The sequence below is a fragment of the Canis aureus genome, chromosome 3 (assembly GCF_053574225.1).
Source record: "Canis aureus isolate CA01 chromosome 3, VMU_Caureus_v.1.0, whole genome shotgun sequence".
In the NCBI taxonomy this organism is placed as follows: domain Eukaryota; kingdom Metazoa; phylum Chordata; class Mammalia; order Carnivora; family Canidae; genus Canis; species Canis aureus.
The window spans coordinates 53,377,767-53,400,864 of record NC_135613.1 but is presented as its reverse complement, the minus strand read 5'-3'; the positions used below and the strand labels follow the sequence as shown (position 1 = coordinate 53,400,864).

General features: G+C 49.2%; 1 protein-coding gene across 1 annotated transcript in view; it reads left to right on the top strand.

The window, feature by feature from the left end:
• Positions 1–284: 284 nt before the first annotated feature.
• DNAH9 (dynein axonemal heavy chain 9) overlaps positions 285–23,098 on the top strand; it is a 331,426-nt gene continuing 308,612 nt past the window's right edge. Inside the window, exons 1-6 of the mRNA XM_077892621.1 lie at positions 285–710; positions 9,327–9,523; positions 11,928–12,086; positions 13,295–13,425; positions 17,025–17,236; positions 18,728–18,961. Coding sequence (XP_077748747.1) covers positions 285–710; positions 9,327–9,523; positions 11,928–12,086; positions 13,295–13,425; positions 17,025–17,236; positions 18,728–18,961 — 1,359 coding nt within the window. The remainder of the gene's footprint in view (positions 711–9,326; positions 9,524–11,927; positions 12,087–13,294; positions 13,426–17,024; positions 17,237–18,727; positions 18,962–23,098) is intronic.

Genomic DNA, 23,098 nt, shown 5'->3' with positions numbered 1-23,098 from the left:
CCGCGCTGCCCTCCACGCACCCCGTCAATAAACCATCGATTGTCCGGGAGGGTCCCGGGTGAGCACCTGCAGCCCAGAGACCCGGCATCAAATAGGAGCCGCGGCCGGTTTCCTAGCAACAGCGACGCGACCCCGCCCCCTGGCCTCGGCGTCGCTCTCCTACCGTGCGGCTGCGAGGGGGCGGGGCCAGGAGTCTCTTGCCCAATAGGAGGGGGGCGGAGGCGGAGTCCCGGCCGCGTCCGCGTCGCCAGGGAAACGGCGGCGTCGGCGGGAGTCGGCGCGCGATGCCGGGCGCGGAGGAGCCGGCGGCGCGGGCTGCCGAGAGCGGCGACCCGGGGCGCGGCGCCGCCGACCCGCGCCTGCGACTCCTGGGGGCCTACGTGGCCCGGAGCCTGCGGCCGGCCGCCGGAGTCTGGGAGCGCTGCGCGGGCACGTCCGAGGCGGAGCGGCTGCTGCACGCCTTCCTGGGCCGCGAGGCTGCGGGGGGCCCGCGGCCGCCGCTGCTGCTGGTGGTGCGGCCCGGGCCCGGGGGCCTGGCGGTGCGGCCCGGGCTGGACACGGGGCCCGAGGCCGGCCCGCCTCGCGCCAAGGGGCTCTTCTTCCTGCGCACCGGGCCCGAGCCGCCGGGGCCCCGCAGCCTCCGCGGCGCCGTGCTGTGCGGGGACCTGCCCGCCGCCCCCCTGCAGCACCTGGCCGCGATGTTCTCCGAGGTGAGGGTGGGCGGGTGACCCCGCGGCCCCGGAGCGGGCGGGAGCTGGGGGGGCGGGGCAGGGAGGGGTGTGGCCGAGGGGGCGGGGCCGGGGGCGGGGCCGGAGGGGATGGGGCTGCGGGGCCGGAGGGCGGGGCACGGCCGGAGGGGAAGCGGAGGAAGAAGCCCGGGCACCCTGAGAAGTGCGAGGGAGCTGGAGCAAGCTGCGGAGGGGCTCAGGCTCGTGTCAGTCCTGGTCTGGGCACAAGCCAAAGTCAGGGGGAGGCCAGACTGAAGTTGCCTGCTGGATCCTGACCACTTTTTTTTTTTTTAATTTATTTTTTATTGGTGTTCAATTCACTAACATACAGAATAACCCCCAGTGCCCGTCACCCATTCACTCCCACCCCCCGCCCTTCTCCCCTTCTACCACCCCTAGTTCGTTTCCCAGAGTTAGCAGTCTTTACGTCGGAGAAGGACAAACATTATATGTTCTCATTCATTTGGGGAATATAAATAATAGTGAAAGGGAATATAAGGGAAGGGAGAAGAAATGTGTGGGAAATATCAGAAAGGGAGACAGAACGTAAAGACTGCTAACTCTGACCACTTTTTAGGGCGCAGTATCTCTTAACCCCCTCTGTGGGCCGAGACTAGGGAAGACAGGTCGTGGCGAACAACAGGGCATCTCAGTGGGGTGAGTAAGGCAGCGGAGGGGAAAGGCCATCGACACACAGTGCCTACCCACAGAGGGGACTCAAAGGCGAAGGGGGTTTGGTTTTGATTTCATCTCATCCCTAAACCACACATCCATGAACCCAGTTGTCAGCCCTGTGCCAAGATGAGAAGTTGGGGCATCCGGTTGGAAATGTCCAACAGGCGTTTGGAGCCGTCCACCCGGAGCTCAGGGAGGAAGGTCTCCGGAGACGTGGGTTATACATCCTTCTAGGACACCGCAGCCAGAGCTTGGAGAGTACAGGAGGTTTCAGAGAGGGTGCTCTGCAGAGGCAAGATTCTTGGGACATTTAGAACTTTCTGGACTGGGAGTAAACTTCCCTGTAAGTTGAGTGTGTGTGTTTCTGGAGGCTTGATGCACTGGATCCTGCAGCTTGTAAAACAAATACTAATGGGGTACCAGTTATATGATATTTTGTGTGATAGAGGCTCTCAGGAATACCAAACAAAGAGAAGATGAGATCCCACCCATGCAGTTAATCCTCTTTTTATAAATATTTAAAACTCCTGTGACTGGGGTGGAGCTAGAACTCACATGAACTTGGCTGCAGTACTGGAGCTAGGTCCTTAGGCTCTCTGCTGGGCCAGATATGCTTTATCAGAAAGCTCTGGAGAGGGAGAATTTCAGGGAAGGGGCATGCATGACAGTCACCCCTTGGAGGGGCCCCGAGAAGCCAGGTTTCTCAGGAGACAGGGATGTATTTCAATCTTTTTAACAACCGGAATGGCTTTACTGCCGTGCATCGTCTGAACACCATCACTGCAGAGGTCCAAGCTTGGATCAAATCCCGCGCATGAATGATGATGATAGAAGGAAGTGCCATTGTGTTCAGAGGAGAGACATGTGTGTGGTTGGAGAGCCAGTGTTGAACCGTCTCCTGAACAAGAGGAAGGATCAGGGGACATAGACATCAAGGTAACTTTCAAGGCACTAGGAGCAGATTGCACAACGGTTTGGATGTGGAACTACACTTAGTACGTGTGGGGGACAGCGGGCCTATCTCAGAGTTGTGTCCCACCAAGGAAATGTATCCAGCAAGCCAAAGTAATTTTGAAATAGTTCAAACTCTCAAGTGCTCCAGAATTTTCATGGGTGTATCAAAAGAGACTGGAAACAAATCAAATGTTTATCTATCGAGGACTGGGTGAATGAATTAGGGTCTATCTATAGTTAAAAGGAATGATTGCTATGGAAGGAGTTCTTAAGTTAATTTGTATTTATTGTGGCAAATAAAAACCCACAGGAGATAAAATTCACTCTCCCAATAATTTCCAAGTGTACAGTACATTATCTCCAACCACACACACTGTTGGCCAGCAAGTCCCCAGGAACTCCCACCATCCGGCATGACTTAGTCTAAACCCACCAAACAATTCCCTCACTCTGCCTCTCCTGAGGCCCCAGCACCCACGATTCCACTTTCTGTTCCTATGAACTTGATAGCTCTGCATACCTCATATAAATGGAATCATGCAATATGTGTCTTTTTGTAACTGCCTTATTTCATTTAGCATGATGTCCCCGAGGTTCATCCACGATTGTAGCATGGATGAATTATGATGTAGAATTATTTTCCTTCTTAAGGCTGAGTACTATTCCACTGTACGAATACACCGCCCTTTCTTTATCCATTCATCCATGGATGGATGTGTAGGTTGCTTTCACCTCTTGGCTGTTGTAAATAGTGCTGCCATTTAAGATAAATTTTTTTAAGGTGTAGAACTATAGTATGCTACCATTTCTGCTAAAAAGAGAAGAGAGGGAGGATGGAAAGAAGGAAGGAGCATTCATTAACAGAGTAATCCACAGGCCTGAGAAACTAGGAAGCTGAGGTACAAGGTACACTTATATTTTTTTTAAGATGTATTTATTTATTTTAGAGAGAATTTCAAACAGACTCCCTCTGAGCATGGAGCCCAATGCAGGACTCAATCCCAGGACCCTGGGATTATGATCTGAGCCTAAACCAAGAGTCAGATGCTCAACTGACTGAACCATCCAGGGACCCCAAAAATTATTTTTGGAATAGCTTCAGGCCTTAGCATTTCTCAAAGCCTGTAGCAGCATCTCCCATCTACTTCCTTACACATCCAGAAGCTGATTCTGTACTGTTTCAGCTCCCTGTTCACCTCCCATCCCCTAAGCCCCTCCTACCCTCCCCTTCCTGCCCACTCTCCCCTCTCTGTGGACCAGCCTGGCCCCTGGCTGCATGCTCCCCTCTTCCTCCCACACCCCGCAGAGTGACACTCAAGCTAGAGGAGCCCACATGGCTGAGAAAAGCCCTCCGCTGTTGGGGGTGGTGGTGGTTGATGTCAGCAAGAGGAAGAAAGCTATAAATTTCAGCATCATTTTGTTACCCTAGTACAGGGTCTTAAAAAAAAAAAATGCATCCAAGAAATGTTTCTCGGAATTGACAGAACTTAGTAAGTAGTTCCCTGCTGCCTGTCTTCGTCCTCCCAGCCACACCACTCACTGCTGCCAGGTGACTTTCTTTGAGCTCTGAGACTTGGATGCTATTTTGAAATTCTGTGTATTTAGAGAGGGAGCATGGGACGTGGGATCTGATGGGCCTGGGTTTGAATCCTGGTTCTGGAAAATGCATGTGTCACGTGACCTCTGGGGTCAGGGTCTAACTATCTTGCAGGAGTGTCATGAAATTTAGAAATAATATATTAGGATACCTGCAATAGTGTACTAGGTTGTAGGCATGCCCTAAGGGACAGGAATTATTGTCACTTGACTTCCTACTTGAAAGCGTCCTCACTTCTCTAACCCATCCTCATCATCTTGCCCATCCCTGCTCTCCCTGGAGGAGAGCTATATTTCCCCCCAGCCCTTCCATCTCTGAGCCTGGAGCTGGGACAGGTGTCCTCGCTCCCCCTTACTGCTTCTAGATTCATGTTGAAAAACCTCAGTTTGGATCATATGTCACCAGACGAAGCCACCCTGTCCCCTCATTGCTGTGTCATATACTGATGACACTGCCCCCGGCTCATAGTGACTCTTTCCAACATCTCTCCTGCCTTAACACATGGCGACTTCAGTAGACGCATGAATGATCCTTCCAATAAGCAGGCCTCTGGGATCCTTGAACCTTCCTCCCCTGGCGATCTTGTCCCCCTCCCTCCCTTCCCCAACCCTTCCTGTGGCCATTCCCAGACCTTACATTACTAACCCCCTCCCTTGTGATCCAATTTCACCTACCTCTTTCTCTGACCACTACTCTCATCTTTCAGCTCACTCCCCACAACGACCCACTACTGCAATCCCTGCTGGGGTCTCCATCCATCCATCCTGCCACCTTCCCGCTGTCTGACTCAGTACCCATGCGCTTTCCCCCACCCAGCTTGGGTGCATCATCATCATTCCCTTGCCTAAGCTTCTGACTCACTGGCCTCTGCTTGTTTTGTCATATTCATTTGGCAAAACCATACTTCTGATGAAAGCCAACCCTCTGTCTGTTCCATATACCCGCATCCGTGAAGTCAGTGGGGCTGAGAAAAACCAACATATTCCACTTAAAATTCATGGCCCTGAACCTGTAATAGGCCTTTTATGCTTCCCAGCTGACACCTCAAACTTCCAATTATCTTCTTGCTTTTCTAGATCACTTTTACACACTTTCTTTTCTTCCCCCTCAAATGTCCAAAATTTCTATCTGCCTCACTCTGACATTTTTGCTTCTTACTTGGATTTTAAAAATGGAAATAATAGAAGAAAACTTCCATAAATGCTTCCCTGCATCCCATCTGCCAAATATCCATACTCATCCTGCTCTGCCATCCCATCCATTGCTACAGGTGGACTGTCTGCTGTCATCTGATGGCAACCTCAAGACTTAAAACTGCCACTTTGGCTCTGAATCCCGTCTGTTCTGACCTCCTTAAAGAGGTCATACCAACAATTCTTTCCTCACTCCTATATTCTTTTTTTTCCCTTTTCTACTAGGTAAATCCCGATCCTCCCACCAGCCATCATCCCATTTCTGTGATCCCCTCTACAGCAAAATGTCTAGAACATGTGTCTGTTCCTGCTGTGCCCCCTTCCTTTCCTGTTTTAGCTGACAGTCATCCCCATATTGCATGGAAGAGAAAGTAAAGACCTTGTCAGCATTGCCAGTGACTTCCACTTGACTAAATGGCATGACCCTTTACTAGTCCTCTTCCTGTTTGACCTGTGAACAGCATTCAGCAGGGCTCCTGATGACCCACTCCTCCTGGAAGTCCCTTTCTTCACTTGGTTTTCAGGACGCCAGTCTTCTGGGTTTCCTCCTTTCCATTGATGGTACTCCCTCTTCCTCCCAACTCCCTCACCTTGGAGAGCCCTTGGGCTCACTCCTTGGACACCCTGCCTTCTTTATGTGACCTCAGTTCCTTGGGAGCGCTCATTCACCTGCAGAGTTTCACAGACCATCTGTATCTGACATCTACGGCATTTGTCATCTCCAGCCTTTGCTTCTCTGAAATCCCAACTACCTACTCAATGTCTCCATTTAGAAGTCCAACAGATGCATCAAATCCTAATGTGTCAAAAACACATTCCTGGTCTCCCTTCAAGAATGTACTCTACCCTGTTCTTCCCCACATAAGTTCATGGCAGCTCCATTCTTCCTCAAGCCCCAAACCTGGGAGTCATCCTGATGCCTCTTTTTGCTCTCACAACCCCACAGCTGATCCATTAAGAAATCGATTGGAGGGATGCCTAGGTGGCTCAGGGTTAAGCGCCTGCCTTCAGCCCAGGGTGTGATCCCAGAGTCCAGGATCGAGTCCCACATCAGGCTCCCTGCATGGAGCCTGCTTCTCCCTCAGCCTGTATCTCTGCCTCTCTCTCTGTGTGTCTCATGAATAAATAAATAAAATCTTAAAAAAAAAAAAGAATCCGATTGGCTGAGCCTTCAAAATGTATGTAGAACCAAACCCTCTCTTACTATCTCCTCCATTCCCCTAGGTGCCAAGCCATTGTCCTTGTATTATAGCATGGACTTGCCAACCCATCCCCCTTTTCACTTTTGCCCCCTACAGTCTATTCTTAGCACATAAGCTGGAGCACTTCTACTAAAAAATGTGTCCGACCATTTCTCTCCCTTTGCTCAGAACCGCAAAGTGATTTCCATTCATCTGCGAGTAAAAAATCAAAATCCCATAGACAGGGCTGCATGTGGTCTTGTCCCCTTTTACTGACCTCTACTCTTTTTGCTCATCCAGTTCCAGTTTCACAAACCTCCCTACTCCTTGATCACACTAGGCAGGGCTCCCACCTCACAGCCTTTGCACTGGCTGTTCCTTCTATCTACAATATACTTCCCCCAAGGATCTGCATAGCACTCTCCCTATCCTCCCATCTTTGTTTAGTTACTTGTCACTTGATTTATCATTATAATCGGTCTAGCCCACACTCTTGGTCCTCCTCACCTGCTTTATTTATTTCTTTTTTTAAATATTTTCGAAACATTTTACTTATTTGTTTTCATGAGAAACACGGAGAGAGGCAGAAACATTGGCAGAGGGAGAAGCAGGCTCCCTGTGGGGGGAGCCTGATGCGGGACTCAATTCCAGGACTCCGGAATCGCAACCTGAGCCAAAGGCAGACGTTCAACCACTGAGCCACCCAGGCATCCCTTTTTACTTTATTTTTGCAGAATGTTTTGTTTATTGACTCTCCCCTAAAATATAAACTTTGTGAGATCAGGAATCCTTATCTGTTTTCTTCACTGATATACCTTCACAGCACCTAGAGCACTACCAACACACGGTAGATGCTCAACAAATACTCATTGAATAAATGAATGAGTACCTTTTTGTCTCAGAAATAGTTCATATTCATTATTTTTCTACCACTCAAAGCCCTCAAAAATCCATTCTGAGCCCACTTCCCACTTTTTCTTCCTATATGCCAGAACCTCCAGAGGATGGTGGCTATAAAAAGACCAGATAAGGGGCGCCTGGGTGGTACAGTTGGTTAAGTGTCTGACTCTTGGTTTCAGTTTAGGTCATGATCTCAGGGTCATGAGGTCAAGCCCAGGGTCAGGCTCTGCACTCAGCATAGAGTCTGCTTGAGAGTCTCTCTCCCTCTCCTTTTGCTCCTTCCACTCATGTCCTTTCTTTCTCTCTCTCAAATAAATAATTTTTTTTAAAGACCAGATAAGAAATGGCTCCTGCCTTTGAGATCCTAGGAATATTCTTCATTCTTTCTCTCCTGTTAGGTCTTCTGCCTTGGGTCCGAGAGCATCTTTTCTTATCACGAATGAGTAGAGCTCAATTTGTAACATTTCATTTGTTGGTACTCTCTGCCCACCTGTCCTTGTAAATTCTCAGTTCAGCGATTGTTTCCAGAATCACCAAGCAAGAGTCAACCTCTTAGATTTCCCCTGCTGGGTCCAGGTGCTCTGTTTTGTAGCCACATGGACTTCTTGGTCATATATAGGACCCAACCAGTCAAATGAGTCTTTATTTTCATTATTTACTCAATTTTTACATTTCCTGGTGTTTTTTTCCTGCTATTCTTTCCATTAACTGTGAGATTTGACAGGCAGCATTTCCTAGTAAGTTATATTAACTACGACTTTTTAAATGGCAAGTGATCAAAACCTCCATTTAAAGTAGCTCAGGAGATTCAAGAGCAGCTTGATTCAAGAGCTCGAATGATGTCATAGGACTTGGTCTTTCTCCATCTAAGAACTGCCCCTTCCCTGTATTGACCCTATTCCAAGGTCCCTATGGTAGCAAGATGACCACAATTGTTCCAGACTAGGAGAAGAGAGAAAGTCCTCTTCACTAAAAAGTTCAGATGACAGACTTTGGCCTGGCTTTCACTGGCTCAGATTTGTTCATGTCCCCCATCTGGATCTAGAAATGAGTACTTCCCCAACCCACCAAAAAAACAAAAACAAAAACAAAACCCAGAAGAACCATACCAGATGACCAAAATCAACTAGTGTTTGCCCTATAGGTAGGATGCCCCGTCATACCACCTGGTGACAGATGGGCATCCTTACTTACATTTGTCCTATACTTTGCCTCGAGCCCCTGCGATGGTTTCAATCCCTTTCATTCACCCTGAAAATGAGGGAAGGGCTCCCTCCCAAGAGTTCTGGAAGTAGCTGAGCACACCACGCTGGACACAGGAGGCTGACAGCAGTTTATAAGTCACACATAGCCACAGCACAGAGGAGGGTGCTGTGTCACTCAGGGGGTGTGCTTGGGAATGCAGTTAACCATCAGAAGCTTTGGGAGATGAGCTTGGTGGGATCCAGAGGGTGGGAGTGCACTGGCTCCTGTGGGAAGATGGGATCAGCTTGTGTGAGGCAATCCGCTGGCTGGCAGGGACCCTGTCATTTTACCAGATATCAAGGCACTACATCCTGTTGGTTCTTAATAGTAGACCCCACAGGGGATCCCTGGGTGGCTCAGTGGTTTGGCGCCTGCCTTCGAACCAGGGAGTGATCCTGGAGTTCTGGGATCAAGTCCCATGTCAGGATCCCTTAGTGGAGCCTGCTTCTCCCTCTGCCTGTGTCTCTGCCTCCCTCTCTCTGTGTGTCTCTCATGAATAAATAATAAAATAAAATATATTTTTTAAAATAGTAGGCCCCACAGCATGGGGGCCTGCAAAACAGTTTCTGGGCCTTTCTTTCTTTTCTTCTTTTTAAGATTTTTTCTTTTTAATTCATTCATGAGAGACACACAGAGAGAGGCAGAGACACAGGCAGAGGGAGAAACAGGCTCCATGCAAGGAGCCCGATGTGGGACTCAATCTCAGGACCCCAGGGATCATGCCCCAAGCCAAAGGCAGATGCTCAACCACTGAGCCACCCAGGCATCCCCATCTGGGCCTATCTCAATAGTCTTTCATTAAGGTGTCAGAAGAAGGATGCCCACCCTTGTTGCCCATGCACCTCTGTCTCAGGTGGTTATCCCCATTTTGGCCAATGAGAAGAATCACCTGGACTGGCCCCACGTGCTCTGTCAGGATGTCCAGCGGCACGCCCACAGCCTCCAGTGTGACCTCCTGGTTATCCTCGAGCAAGTGAAGGGGAAAACTTTGCTTCCTCTCCCACTGGGCGCAGCAAAACTGGAGTTTGAGGCTTCTCCCAGCGGGACCATGTAAGTAGCGCCAGCCCGGCCATCTGGGCCTCTGAGACAGGGGAGATGCTGGTTTATCTCCATGTTTCCTTTATGACCTTTCTATTCCAGTCTCCACACCTCGAATTGTTTCACATACAAGCCCACTGTCTGCTCTGTCTGCCAACATCCCCAGACTGTGTTTCTTGCAGATTACCACACTTGCCCCGGTCCCCCTGCCCAGAGTGTCTGAAGGCTATCATGGCAACGTGGCCTTTTTTTCTGCACAGAATTATTTCAGGCCCGAGAGCAGCCACACTGATTTCTCTATTTTGCTTATCAGGACAGTGTCTCATCCTTGGCAAAGACCCAGGTCCAGCCTGGGAGACGGTCGTGCCTCTTCCCAGCATTTACGCAGCACATAATGTCACAGAACTAACTCTGAGATTCCACACCCTGCTCCCCCAGCAGCTGGAGATTTCCATCAGGTCTTGGGGATTTTTTTTCCCAAATAGAAACAAATCTGGCTTTGTCGAGACTTGAAGTCAATGTCTCCTGCGCCTGGGTAGGCATTAAAACCCCAGCCTCTTTGCCTCTTCTCCTTTTAGGGGAGGAGATAGCTTTATTTCTGTCCCATAGAGATTTGTTTTTCCTTTTCTTTGAAACCAGCCTGTATTATCTAAATTATATATATATATATACATATATATATATATATATATATATATATATATATAATTACAAATTAATCTTCTATCCAGCACGTCTGTGCATCTGTGGCAATAGGTCACCTTCCTGCATGAGCACAGTCGGCCCTTTTGCCAGTATTTTGCAAGTGTATTACTGTCATCACTTATATTTTCAGGGGCTGTGATTGGATCTTGAGGAAAAAGTAACGCATGGGATGCTAGTGTACTTTATAATGAGTTTTCGCTATTGGAAGTAATTTGCTACATATATAATTTGAAGCAATTTCCCAGTTAACTAGAAAACGTAACACGGTTTAATAAAAATATTCAATTTTTGAAATAAATAAATTCAAATTACCCTTTTCCTGTTCCTTTTATATTTTAACATAATAACATTCAGCGTGTGTGTGTATATAATCATTACTGGGTTGGTCTCGCTTTGTTCAAATTTGATAATTTCCCAGAAGGCTGGATCGTTATTTCAGGGCGGTATCTTCTCCTCTCAATACCTTCCATAATCGCTTCTGCTGTATCATCGCTCAGCAAATATGAATTTAATTAAATTAAGCGAAGGTGGGTATCTGGCATGAAAATGCGGGTGATAGATTCTCTTTCTGGGTCACTTGTGTCTTGGGTTCTTGGCATGAACAGCTGTCCATGAAGGCTTTGTGGAAAGACCACCAAAATGCGTTCTGGATGTTTAATCCCTTCTGAAACACCTCGAGGTTTCTTCACTTAGTGATTTTTGAAAAGCTCTATGAGGGGGAATGCTGACTCCCCCAGCCTTCTGGAAAAGTGAGGATATAATGAAATCACCCATGGGCTGCAGACAGCTGATTCTGTGCCTCGTGGAGGATGGAGCCTACCTCCTCGTGCTGCAAAAACTAAGGGATGCAAAGAAAAAGGCAGAACTAAGACCCAGTGAGAGAATTGGCAGAGAGGTCAATGCGGCTCAGGTCAATGTGGCTCAGTGTGGAGACCAGCTTTCTCCTAGGACGAGTTGATCTACTAAGGATCGCGCTGCTTTATCAAGTAGGAAGCTGGGTGACATTGGTGACACTCAAGCAAGGGGTGGATGGTCACCCGAATATTTTCTGTCCAGTGTATTCCTTTTTTTAAAAAAACATTTTAAAAAAGATTTTATTTATTTATTCATTCATGAGCGATACAGGCAGAGAGAGAAGCAGGCTCCATGGAGGGAGCCAGATGTGGGACCCAATCCTGGGTCCCCAGGATCACACCCTGGGCTGAAGGTGGCGCCAAACCGCTGAGCCACCCAGGCTGCCCTATTCCTTTTATTTTTTTTTAAAGATTTTATTTATTTATTCATAAGAGACACACCGAGAGAGGCAGAGACATAGGCAGAGGGAGAAGGAGGCTCCATGCAGGAGCCCGATGTGGGACTCGATCCCAGGACCCAGGATCATACCCTGAGCTGAAGACATGCTCAACCACAGAGCCACCCAAGTGCTGCAGTCCAGTGTATTCCTGCACTGACAGAAAGGCCCAGTTGGATTAGACTCCAAGATATTGGTGAATCCTCAAACCTTGAAATAATCATGTATACATGTCTGACGAGAGAGGATCCAAATTTTTTTTTTTATTGACCCCCACATCAGAGGCTGTCAACCAATAAAAGTTGAGAATACCCAGACTAGGTCAGATTTCCCACCGATTTTTTAAAGCCTTGGACTTTTGTTTGGGGGACACCTGGAGTTATTTCCAGTATCCTAGGAGATTCATTGTGTCTTTCACAGCTTGGATTGCACAGATAAGTCCATCATCTACGCCCTCGAGTCGGCCGTGATTCAGTGGAGCCGCCAAGTCCAAGTGGTGCTCAAGAGAGAGTCGGGCCAGGCACTCCTGCAAGGGGAGAGCCCCACCCCTAAGGTGGAGTTGGAGTTCTGGAAGAGCAGGTAGGCACATGCTCAGACCCTGGGGCGTAGCTGTCTTACAGAGGACCAGTGGCCTGAGGTGGGGGGTAAGGGGCAGCCCCTGATCTGGTCCCACCCCCAGGTGCTCCTTGTCCCCCCTGGAGTGGGTAGGCAGCATTGACTGTTTAGGTCAATATGGGTTTCCTGTGCCCTGGAGGATGCACACTTCCCCTGGGTTTCAATAGACTTCCCTCCTTTCTTGAGCTATTTCCTCAAAGGCTCCTTCAACCCGATGTAAACTTTTTAAAAAAAATTTTTTGTAAAGATTTTATTTATTCATGAGACACAGAGAGACAGAGAGAGACAGAGACAGAGAGAGAGAGAGGAACAGACACAGGCAGAGGGAGAAGCAGGCTCCATGCAGGGAGCCTGACATGGGACTGGATCCTGGTCTCCAGGCTCACACCCTGGGCTGAAGGTGGTGCTAAACCGCTGAGCCACCTGGGCTGCCCAACCCAATGTAAAATTAATGAACTCCCTTTCATGGTTTGCTTCTGCTCATCTGCTCCCTCCTCCTTGGACCAGTCAAAGCTGTGTGCACACGCTTTTTGTCAGGATCCAGAGGAAGAGAGGGGCCTTGGCAGTGGGCTGCCAGCAGAATGGCCTTTCCTGAATCCCTGGCGATCACTAGCAGGGCTGGAAAGCCCATCCCCTCCAGTGTCCCAGACCCACAGGATTCCAGAAAGGCCCGACCATTGATTCTGGTCTTCCCCTCCCTTGCTTCCACTCTTCTATTTATCATCGTGCTGCACGTTGAATGGAGAGAGTCCGTGTCATAGGACCATGCCCAGATGCCCCATCCTCTGGTCCCATCTCTGACCATTCTTCTGACCTGCTACGGGTCCATCTCCGGCAGCTGTGTTCTGACACCTCTCTCACCCCACCCTGCACCTTACTGCAAGAGCTAATGACTTCCAGCTGCCACCCTCCTGAACCACCAGATGGTCAGAGCAGGGTTCCCCACTGCTACCTCCTGGAGCTGCCCCTTTGAACCTGCTCAAACCTTCCCAATTCAGGTTTTGCCCTCACTGTTCTGGGAACAGATGCCCTCTTCCATGGCTCTGGAGCCAGCTTCTGTGGAAGCAGCTGGAAGCAGGGCTCTCTCTGTCTATCTGAGTGTCTCTGTCATCATGGCATGCCCCGGGTTCCCAGAGGTCCATCTGGACTCACCCTTCTCCATGGTGTTGTAGGTCTGAGGATCTGGAATACATTTATAATCAACTGAGAATGATAGAAGTGAGGGGCATGGCCAGGCTCCTGGACAAGCTTCAGAGCAGCTACTTTGCAGCTTTCCAAGCCATGTTCAGAGACGTCCAAGCAGGTGAGAACCAGCAAGTATGTTCATAAATACATCGGAGTCAAATTTCTCATGGAGTGCTGCATTATCTGCTCTCTCTGATTTCCACAGCTCACGGTTCTTCAAACCGGCCAACCTGACACCATATAGCTTGGTGGCAGGAACGCCAAGTCCAGAAACAGGAAAGCAGCTACCTTGGACTCAGTTTGCATTGCCAGTGCTTTGTGACCTTGGCAAAGTCACCTAACCTCTCTGGGCATTAGCGTGTAACCATGGCTGTGGTGCTCACACTTCCCACGCAGGTGTCCCTGGGAGGCTGTGGGATGAGATAGTGGAAGCACCTTATTGACTGTAGTGTGCTGTCCCCATGCACGCTGGAGTCTCACTTCCAGAATTTGGGCCCCTCTAGTCCTAGCTCCTCGAGAAGTCTCTGTTCCATTTCTAGCTCCATTCTGCTTTTTCTCTTCCTGCTTTTGGATGGGACTGCAATTTTCCTGGCTGTCAGAGCCCCAGACAAGATCAGCCCTTGTCAAAATTGCAAAGCCAACAAAGTCTATAATTAGAAGTAGGTAAATTTTTTCCAGGGCTCCCTCGCCCCTCTCCCCTTGTCCGTGCACTTTGCTTCTTTCCCTTCTCCTATCAAACTTTCTCCAGCCCTTGGCATTGGAGGTCAGAATGTGCTTTTGAAGATGTTCGCGATGTCATGGAATTTAAGCTTAATCCAAACAGTGATTTTTCGAACATTTTTTCCCCATCACAACTCTTTCTCACAGTACAATCTTCCATGTAAGTTCAAAATAGAAAACTAATCAAGGTACATTTGCTCTGTGAAAGAGGGGTGTGTCCTGCGTCCAGAGCCCGTTGGTGGGTCCCCTGCCCCACCATCTCTTTGTCATGGCGTGGGGCTTGGAAACCCCTCAGCTGTAGAAATAAAGGTTCCAGGTGGGGTTCCTGATGTGTCCTGAACAACAGAGGTGATCTGCATAACAGGCTAGTCTTCGAGGTCCTTTTGGGCCTAAGACGTTATCATAGGCATGGCTCCACCAAATCCCTCTTAGGATCCCTGTTTATTGCTTCACTGGGAGATTTTGTGCCCCAAAGGAAAACCAACAGTTTTTCCTAATTTATAAGTCAGCTCAAATGGGACAGGTGTCCCCAAAAGTGTGTGTGAACCACTACTGGTGTGACAGATGGCTGCGAGAGACGTATGGACAGGTATATTTTGAAACTGTGTTAAAGGGTGACTGTTTTTGGCAAGTGATATTACCTGTTTTCCATTCAGAGTAGTGATTTGAAGTCTTCACATTGTATGATTTTATTCAGGTTAAAATGTGAGTCAACTTAGAAGCACAAAGTAAGTAATATTATGGGATGTGCAGGCATGACACCTGTCATAAAAGAGTCATGCAGATGGCTGGAATGTGAAGCTCTGAAATAAAGCTTCATGCAGGGAAAGTATATTTGCGAGTTGGTTATTTAGAACCCCGAATATATTTTTCACATTAATAGATTAATAGACTGTAATCATTTTCATTGATTGACAGTCATGAAAGATTTGGTTTCCCAGGAGGACTTCAGAAAGCTCTTTGCAGTAGAGTCTTAACACTGGTTATGATAGAAATGAGAAACAATACCATAATAATAATAACAGATGAACGCTACAGTAAAATTAGAAATCCTTGAAATGTATAACTGAATTCTGATGAGGCAAGGAAAGGAATTTTTTTTGAGAGAGAGAAAGAGCAAGAGCTAGCAGGGCAGAGGCGCAGAGGGAGAGAGAGAGAATATCAAACAGACTCCTTGCTGAGCACAGAGCCAGATGTGGGGGGCTTAATCTCATGACCTTCAGATCATGACCTTGAGCTGAAACCAAGAGTCAAGAGTCAGATGCTTAAATGACTGAGCCACCCAGGTGCCCCAAATGAATTTTGATTATAGGAGTTAGGCAAAGGCTTGGTTCGAAATTTTGCTGGGGTGGGGCACCTGGGTGGCTCAGTGGTTGAGCATCTGCCTTTGGATCAGGGCGTGATCCCAGGGTCCTGGGATCGAGTCCCGCATTGGGCTCCCTGCAGGGAGCCTGCTTCTCCCTCTGCCTGTGTCTCTGCCTCCCTTTGTGTGTCTCTCATGAATAAATACATAAAATCTTTTTTTAAAAAAAATAAATTTTGATGAGGTTTCTTGAGAATAAAAAGATCTTAGAGGGGAACCTGGCTGGCTCAGTTGGTGGCCCTTGCAACTCTTGACCTCAGGGTAGGTGCAGACTTAAAAATAACAACTTAAAATTGCTTTTAAAAAGATTTTAGAGGCTGGTAATTGGTCTTCTCATTTCTAATTTAATTTCAGAGCATCTGTCTCTCTCGATCCTAGAAAGACCCACTATGTGTGTTACTCGTATTGGTCATGATCAGGGTAGTTGTTTGGCTCACTGGTGGACTGGAGAGAGGGAGAGGAAAAGAAATAGTCCTAGATTGGTGGGCATGAATTGGAGAACAGTGGGAAGGAAAGAAGGAGGTCAAAAAGGTGGAGGAAACAGTGTGGGAACAAGATGGTTAGAAGTGAATCAGGCAGTAAAGACCCTTGGGCCACAGGAAAGCAATAGGTCCCTGCACGAGACGGACCTGCTGGCCCCCAGGGGGCAGGGCTGGCATAGTACAGCCTGGCTGCCAATCAACATGTGTAGGTCAGTGTCCAGTGGTGGGCAGGAGCCAGCTGGGACTGGCCTGCAGTTTTTTGTGAGAGCCTGCTGTATGCAACTTTTACCAACTTCCCACTCCCAACGCTCAGAGAAGTCCAGTTGGTAGCTAGAAATCAGACCTGGTGGGCAATATCTATATCCCAGAAACTGGCAAATGCTATATGTCATAAAGGCTTTTGTCCCCAAAGAGCCTGTTGTCAACGAATGACCAGCAAAGCACTTGGCATCCCCATGCAACTGGCTGTTCATATTTATAGTTTTTAAGAAGTGGGACCCTAACTTTGTTCATGTCTTTTTTCACCTGCCTTAGGAGCCAGTTTGAGATAGCACCCTGGACTGGGTGAGCCAGCCCTCAACCACTGTGTCTTTATTTTTTTATTTCTTTTTAAAGATTTTATGTATTTATTCATGAGAGACACACAGAGAGAAATGCAGAGACACAGGCAGAGGGAGAAGCAGGCTCCCTGCAGGGAGCTCGATGCAGAACTCGATCCCAGGACCCTGGGATTATAACCTGAGCCAAAGGCAGATACTCAACCATTGAGCCACCCAGGTGCCCCTGTTCAGCCTATTTCTGAGGTTAGAGAGGTTGAACATGCCCTGAGGTCCTGCCACAGGGAAATGGTAGGGGCAGCATTTGAAGGCAGGTCTTCCTGACTCTAACGCTTGTCCTTCGTCACCTACTTCGTGGTCTTGGACCTAGCAGCAGCAGAGGATCTTCTGCACATCGGGCACCCAACTGGGGCTAGCAGAGCCAAGCAGAAGTCCAGATGCAGGACTTTTGTAAGAGATGCTTCTAGGACCATTATTTCAGCCGCCCAGAAATCATAGCCACTGCTCCACAGATCCTTTGCTCCCAGGCACCAGGGCTCCACTGGGTGGGTATGAGCCCCAAGCAGGGAGGGTGACCCCCTGCCATTCCTCCCAGCCCTGGCAGAGGCCCAGGACATCCGAATACACCTGATGCCACTCTCCCACCACCTGGAGATCCTCGAGAGCCTGGAGTTTCCCGAGGTGAAGCCACAGCTGCAGCCTCTGCTCCACGTGGTCTGTCTCATCTGGGCTACATGCGCGTCCTACCGCTCTCCAGGGCGGCTCACCGTGCTGCTCCAAGAGATCTGCAACCTCCTCATCCAGCAGGTCAGGCATCCGGGACTCCTGGCAGCCTTCCCCAGGGGGTAGGAGGTGTTGCTGGCTGGCACCAGGTCGCAGGGAGGAGTAAAGGGTTCGTATTTTTTTCAGGGCAGGGAAATAATGATGGTCCAAAGGATTATCACACTTCAGTTATTTTACCGTCATTGCCAATAAGCCACAAAGACATTTTCAATGGTTCAGGAATATGTGGGAGGACCAGTCTTCCTTTCTCCTTTGCCCATGACCCAGGGTCAGGCAAAGGATGGGTGTGGTGGGTTTCAACCTCTGTGATCTGTGCCCGCGGTCGGTGGCAAAGCCCAATAGGTAAGAATGCTGCCTCTAGGGCCAGGCGTCCTTGGTGCCAAATTCTGCATCACCACCTGTTAGCTGTGTGTGCCTGGGCAGGTTACTGACCTGCTCTGTGTAATGGCAAAAAAGAAGAGGACCTATCTCAAAAGCTGGCAGGCTGCAACCAATGTGCTCATGCCCTCCACGTGCTAGTCTGTGACTGTGTGCTACACAGAGACAGCTTCGTGGACCACACACTTCACCCTCCTCCTTCTTAGGGACTCTGTTGCAACTCCAGCCAGCACAGCATAAACCTCAAGGGGTCTATCTGTAAACAGAACTAGGGACCTTAGTGAGGCTTGGGGGAATCTGCCTCCTAAATTAGCTTCAATTACCTCTAAGGAGCTGTGACCCTCAGAAAACAATGAACATATATAAAGAGTGATTGGTAACAACTAACCTCTATTGGAGCACATTGTAGCCTGTGACATTCAAGATCTTGGCCACTTTCAGATGAACCCTGTGAGATGGGCAGGGAGAGCCTTATTAATTCATTATTAATATTTAAAGATGTGAGCTAAGGCTCGAGGAGGTTAACTGAGTCACCAAGGATCACCCAAACCAGCTGTGTGACTCCTAGACCAGCACCCTTCCATCATTGCGTGTTTGTCAGCCAAGACTCTTATGGATGAAAGGATAAGAAAATCCAACCCAAAGTAGCAACAGTAAAAAGATAACTTATGGGTTTGTGTACCTCAAAAGCCCAAAGTAAGGCTGGCTCCACCCTGGCTGACAGGAAGACCTCAGGTAATGTCACAGGGATGTGTTATTTCTGCCCGACCTGTGGTGGTGACGGCAGCTGCCGTGAAGCTTCAGCTTCATAACCTCCTAGGTTCAAGGCTCTTGGGGACAGGTTCAAAGAATTCTTGCTTTTGAATTGCTTTACTGTAGAAAGAATGCATACCCAGCCCCAGCCGGCCCAACCAAGGTCACCTCCGGGCTAGTCCTGGACAGTTCAGCTCAAGCCCAGGTCCCAGCCCACCTGTGGAACTGAGGGCGAATTCAGGGGTTTCCTACAGTATGCTTCTGAAAAGTGCTGCTTGGACAATTTTTCAGTTTGGAGTTGGGGGGGAGGGGTGGGATGGACAGAAATCGTAGGGTGTCCTGCACCCATGCCTGCTAAACGCCCATAATCTGTTTGCTCTGTAGGCGTCTAATTATCTCAGCCCAGAGGGCCTCCTGAGAGGCGAGGTGGAGGAGAGCCAGAGAAAACTGCAAGTGGCGATGGACACGTTAAACTTCTTCAAGCGGGTGTTCCAGGACAGGAGGGAGAATCTGCATACTTACTTTAAAGAGAACCAGAAAGTCCAGGAGTGGGATTTCCAGTCGGCTTTGGTCTTTGTGCGATTGGATGGCTTCCTGGGGCGGCTGGTCATGGTGCAGGTGGGTGCTGCGGGAGTAAGCAATGAGGGGGATGAATGGGGGAGACCCGGGGGTGGACAGACACTGAATCAGGAAATGTCACTGGGTAGGGGGTTTCTATTAAATGCCACGATAAAAGTGAAATCTGTGTGTGACCTGGTAGAGGAGGAAAGAGGGGGTCCCTACCCCAGAGGGGCTCTGAGAAAGTGGGGAGCGCACGAGGAAATAAATTTTGAAACTCCAGTAGGACTTCTCCACAGAAAGGAGCGGGGGAGGGCATGGAGACAGAGAAAACTGAATAATTGAGAAAGCCAGAAGCCGGATCTTACAAGAGGCACCCCTTCAATCCTTTGCCAGATCCTGGGGAGTACAAAGGGTTGACCTCTAGCTTTGCCCAAATGTCCCCTCTTCTCATCCCTTCCTCTCTGGGGCAACCACTCCCCCTGCTGTTCGGCCCAGGCCCAGGTGTGCCCGGCCCCAGGCCACCAAGGTGGAATCAGGGCCACCACCCCCTTGCACAGGCTCTCAGGACTGCGGGCAGGGCCTTGGCCCCGGGCACACATGCTAATGATGTGACTTTGCATATAGACAGCTAGTCTAACATTAGGGCATCTAATCTGCTGGGCGTCGGTAAACACAAGCAGTGCTGGCCTCCAGTCTCTCCGGAGTCATTACCCTCACAAGGCTGCTCCTGCTTTCTGAATCAAGGGCACGGATGCATACAAAGCAGTTGCCCCAGTTTAACTAGAGGATGGCTTGAATGTCACCACATCACGTCCTCCTGCCCTTTCTCTCCCCGTCTCCCCGTCTCCTGTCCTTGGCTCTGGCTTACCTCCCCACTCTCAGGTCAGATCCCACCTCCTCTGTCTTCATCCTTTCTTCCTACCTCTCCCCCTTCCCCTTCTCTCTTCTTTCTTTCTTTTCTTTCTTGCCTTCCTCTTGTTAATTCTTCCTGTTTTGTTTTCCTCACCTCTGTATTCAGCCCGTATTTCTATTCCTTTTCCTATGGCTGCCCCTACCCTGCCTTAGCATTTCCTCTCCTCCTCCCTGTTTCTCATCTCCATTTCCAGAATGCTAGCTCTGACGCATCCCCTTGCCCTCTGGCTCCCCCATTGCTCCCCTACTCGGCTCAGTGCAGAGGCTGCGGGGCTATTTTTCTTCTGGGAGTATATTTCATGTGGCCCCATGTATTTCTGTGATCAATGCCTGTTTGAAATGGGATTAATCTGCTCCTCTCCAGCAAGAATTACTAGAAATCTCACCTTCTTCGTCTTGCCGTTCTAATACGTGGCCACCGAGACATTGGTGGCGGCAATGAACAAATAACACGAGGCTGCATTAATAAAATGACATCCGTACCCTCACCCTTCTGTGTGGCTATGTCCAGGGTTATGTTGTAAAAGGGCTGGCTTTTCCCCTCCATGGTTCCCTTAGATTTATCCCCCCTCTGATTTGTACTGCTTTTCTCTTCGCTCTTTTGCACGAGAAAGTTTTATTGTGCAGATGGACTCTTCCCTCTGGGCACCCGCTAAAGCAAGAGTGGGGGCAGGGCGAGGACGGGGCTGCAGGGCTGGAAGTTGCTGAGCGGAGTCTGCAGGTCGGAGCGCAGAATGATTATGTTCTCAGATTACCATCCAACCCCCCTTCTCCTCCCCTCCTTCCTTCCCTTTCCCCTCTCCTCCTCCCTTCCTCCCCCTTTGCCTCCTCCCCTTCCTCCTCCCTCTACTTCCCTTGCCCTCCCTCCTCTCCCTCCTCCCCCTCACCAGGATACAGCAAATCTCTTATAGAGCCAACCCTAGGGGAGGGAAGGGAAGAATAGGAAAATCAAGAACTAACATGTTTGGCAGCCTACCTCCAGCCAGAGCTAAGTACCAATGCCCTCACCAAGTGTGACGCATAAATTCACTTGCCCAGTCACACCGCGCAGGGAGCTGTGGTTGGGATTTGTAGCCAGGGGCATGTTGTCTTTCCAGCAGGGAGTCTGAAGGTCCCTGTCCCTCTGTCCTGCTTCCTTCCTTGTGTTGAGAGGGTTTCAGACTGATCTTGTGCTTTTCTTCTGCCCTCATTCGCTTGATTCTGCCCTTTGGGACCCTATTTCTACCACCTGATCCCCACATCTTTTTTTCTAAATAAGTCATTTGGGTCAAATTATAACCCCCCTTCCATGAGAGGGCCTTATTTATTTGACTTTAGGACTTCCTAAGGAAATCCCAAAAGTATATGCCAGCTTTGCAATTTGAACAGTCAAAATTCAAAGGGCTAAAGAGGGGTTCAGCTGCCTCTTGATTCCATCCCTCACCGTACCTTCCTGTTGGGTGCTCCAGTGCACACTCATGCGCACACACACACACACACCATGTGAATACACACCACAATACATGCACATACCCCAAACACTCACCCCCATGCATATACGCACTCACACTGTATGCATACATATCACGTGCATACACACCCCAAACCCACACATACACCACGTGCATACATGCTCCCACATATAGCATGCACGCCCCCCCCACACACACACACCCTCCACACATTTCATTTTTGTGCTGTGGCCACAGAGATGCCGCAGACCCCCTGTTTGTGTTTCTGCCTGCAGCCTCTTCCTTCCGAGCAATGTCCTAAGCAGCTTGGAGAGAACCCTCATTTCTTTCATTATAAAATTGCTGTAAAGCTGTGATTCACTTGGAGACAAAATGATTTCCTGCTGAGGCTTTATGCGAGGTGATTAGCAGGGAGAGAGGTAATCAGCTGACCTAATATGCACCGAGTTTCCTCGCTCCTTCTACCATCTGCAGCCCTCTGCCGCCTGCCTTCATCCCCAGCCTAATTGGGGCGGCTTCCCTTTCAGCCAGGCCCGAGCCTGGGACCGCGCAGGAGACCATTAGCCGCAGAAGGTCAGCCACTGTCGAAAGGTAAAGAAAACAGACTTTTACCCAACGACCTTTTGAGATTCTCCTCTATGAATGCCTGCTTTGTGCTCTCCCTTAATGAATTCTGAAGACATTTCTTTTAAGATCGGGTGGCGTGACCTCTCCTTCCAAAACGGGCCTGTGTTTGCGGGGTTGGTCTTCATCCCCATGGTTGACTCCACACCTCACAGGCCACAGCGCAGATGGAGCCCTCCCCCTCCCCCCTATTCAGCTTTGCTCAGTTGTTCCTAGGAATGGGACCCAGTCTGCCAGCTGCCTGCCTGGGACCCCAGGCTCTTTGGGGGATCCGGCTGGGAGGGGGCAGCTGTCTATCCAGCCGTTAGACCTCTCCTGCCCACCAACCTGTTCTAGTGACATCAGCGTGATGGTAAATCATGACAGTGGCCCCACATATTGAAGCCACACCAGCACATTCGCTGTGACACGCGGTGGCCCAGGGCAAGTCAGGTGGTAGCCCACCACGTGGTGTGCACGCACGTGGAAGGGAGGTTTATTTAGGAAGGCGAAGTGTGTTGCTTTATATGTAGCTGGGAAATGGCAGACCAGGGTGGTAGGGCCCAGGGCCTTTGGGCCCTTGGTCCCAAGCTTGTGAACTTTATGTGTCTACTGGCCTGAAGAGCAAAAATGGATATTTCTTCAATGTCATTGAAGCCTCACATGGGCCTTAATGGCCTTTTATCTGTGTTGTGAGGACCTCTAGATAAACAACGAAAGGAACTGACATTCAAATCATGTTAAGAATCAAAGCTGTATACATAAACCACATTCTGTATGTTGGTAAATTGAACACCAATAAAAAATAAATTTATTATAAGAAAAGCTATTAAATGAAAAAAAAAAAAAGAATCAAAGCTGTAGTCGCCATCGTTACGATGAATCTGTTTCGACAGTGGGAGGCAATTCCGCCTGATTCCGCCTGATTCAGGAACCTGCTCTACAGTGCCTCTGATGTCTGACTTCTACTAAAATCCGTGCCCTGATGGAGAGCTCACTACCTATCTCAACGCCCATTCTACAGTTGGGCATTTCTAGGTGTTAGATGGTGCTGCTTTCTTAGTGGAACCTCATGACGTTGCCATTTCGTATAACCCAACATGGTCAAATACAAGATGCAATCTACAAATTGAGGTCAAATCCACTTTTTTGCCCTGTCCCCTCTTTTGCCTGGTTTGTGCCCGCCGCCTAGGACCATGCTCGCTTCTGCCTTGCACTCGACCCAGGC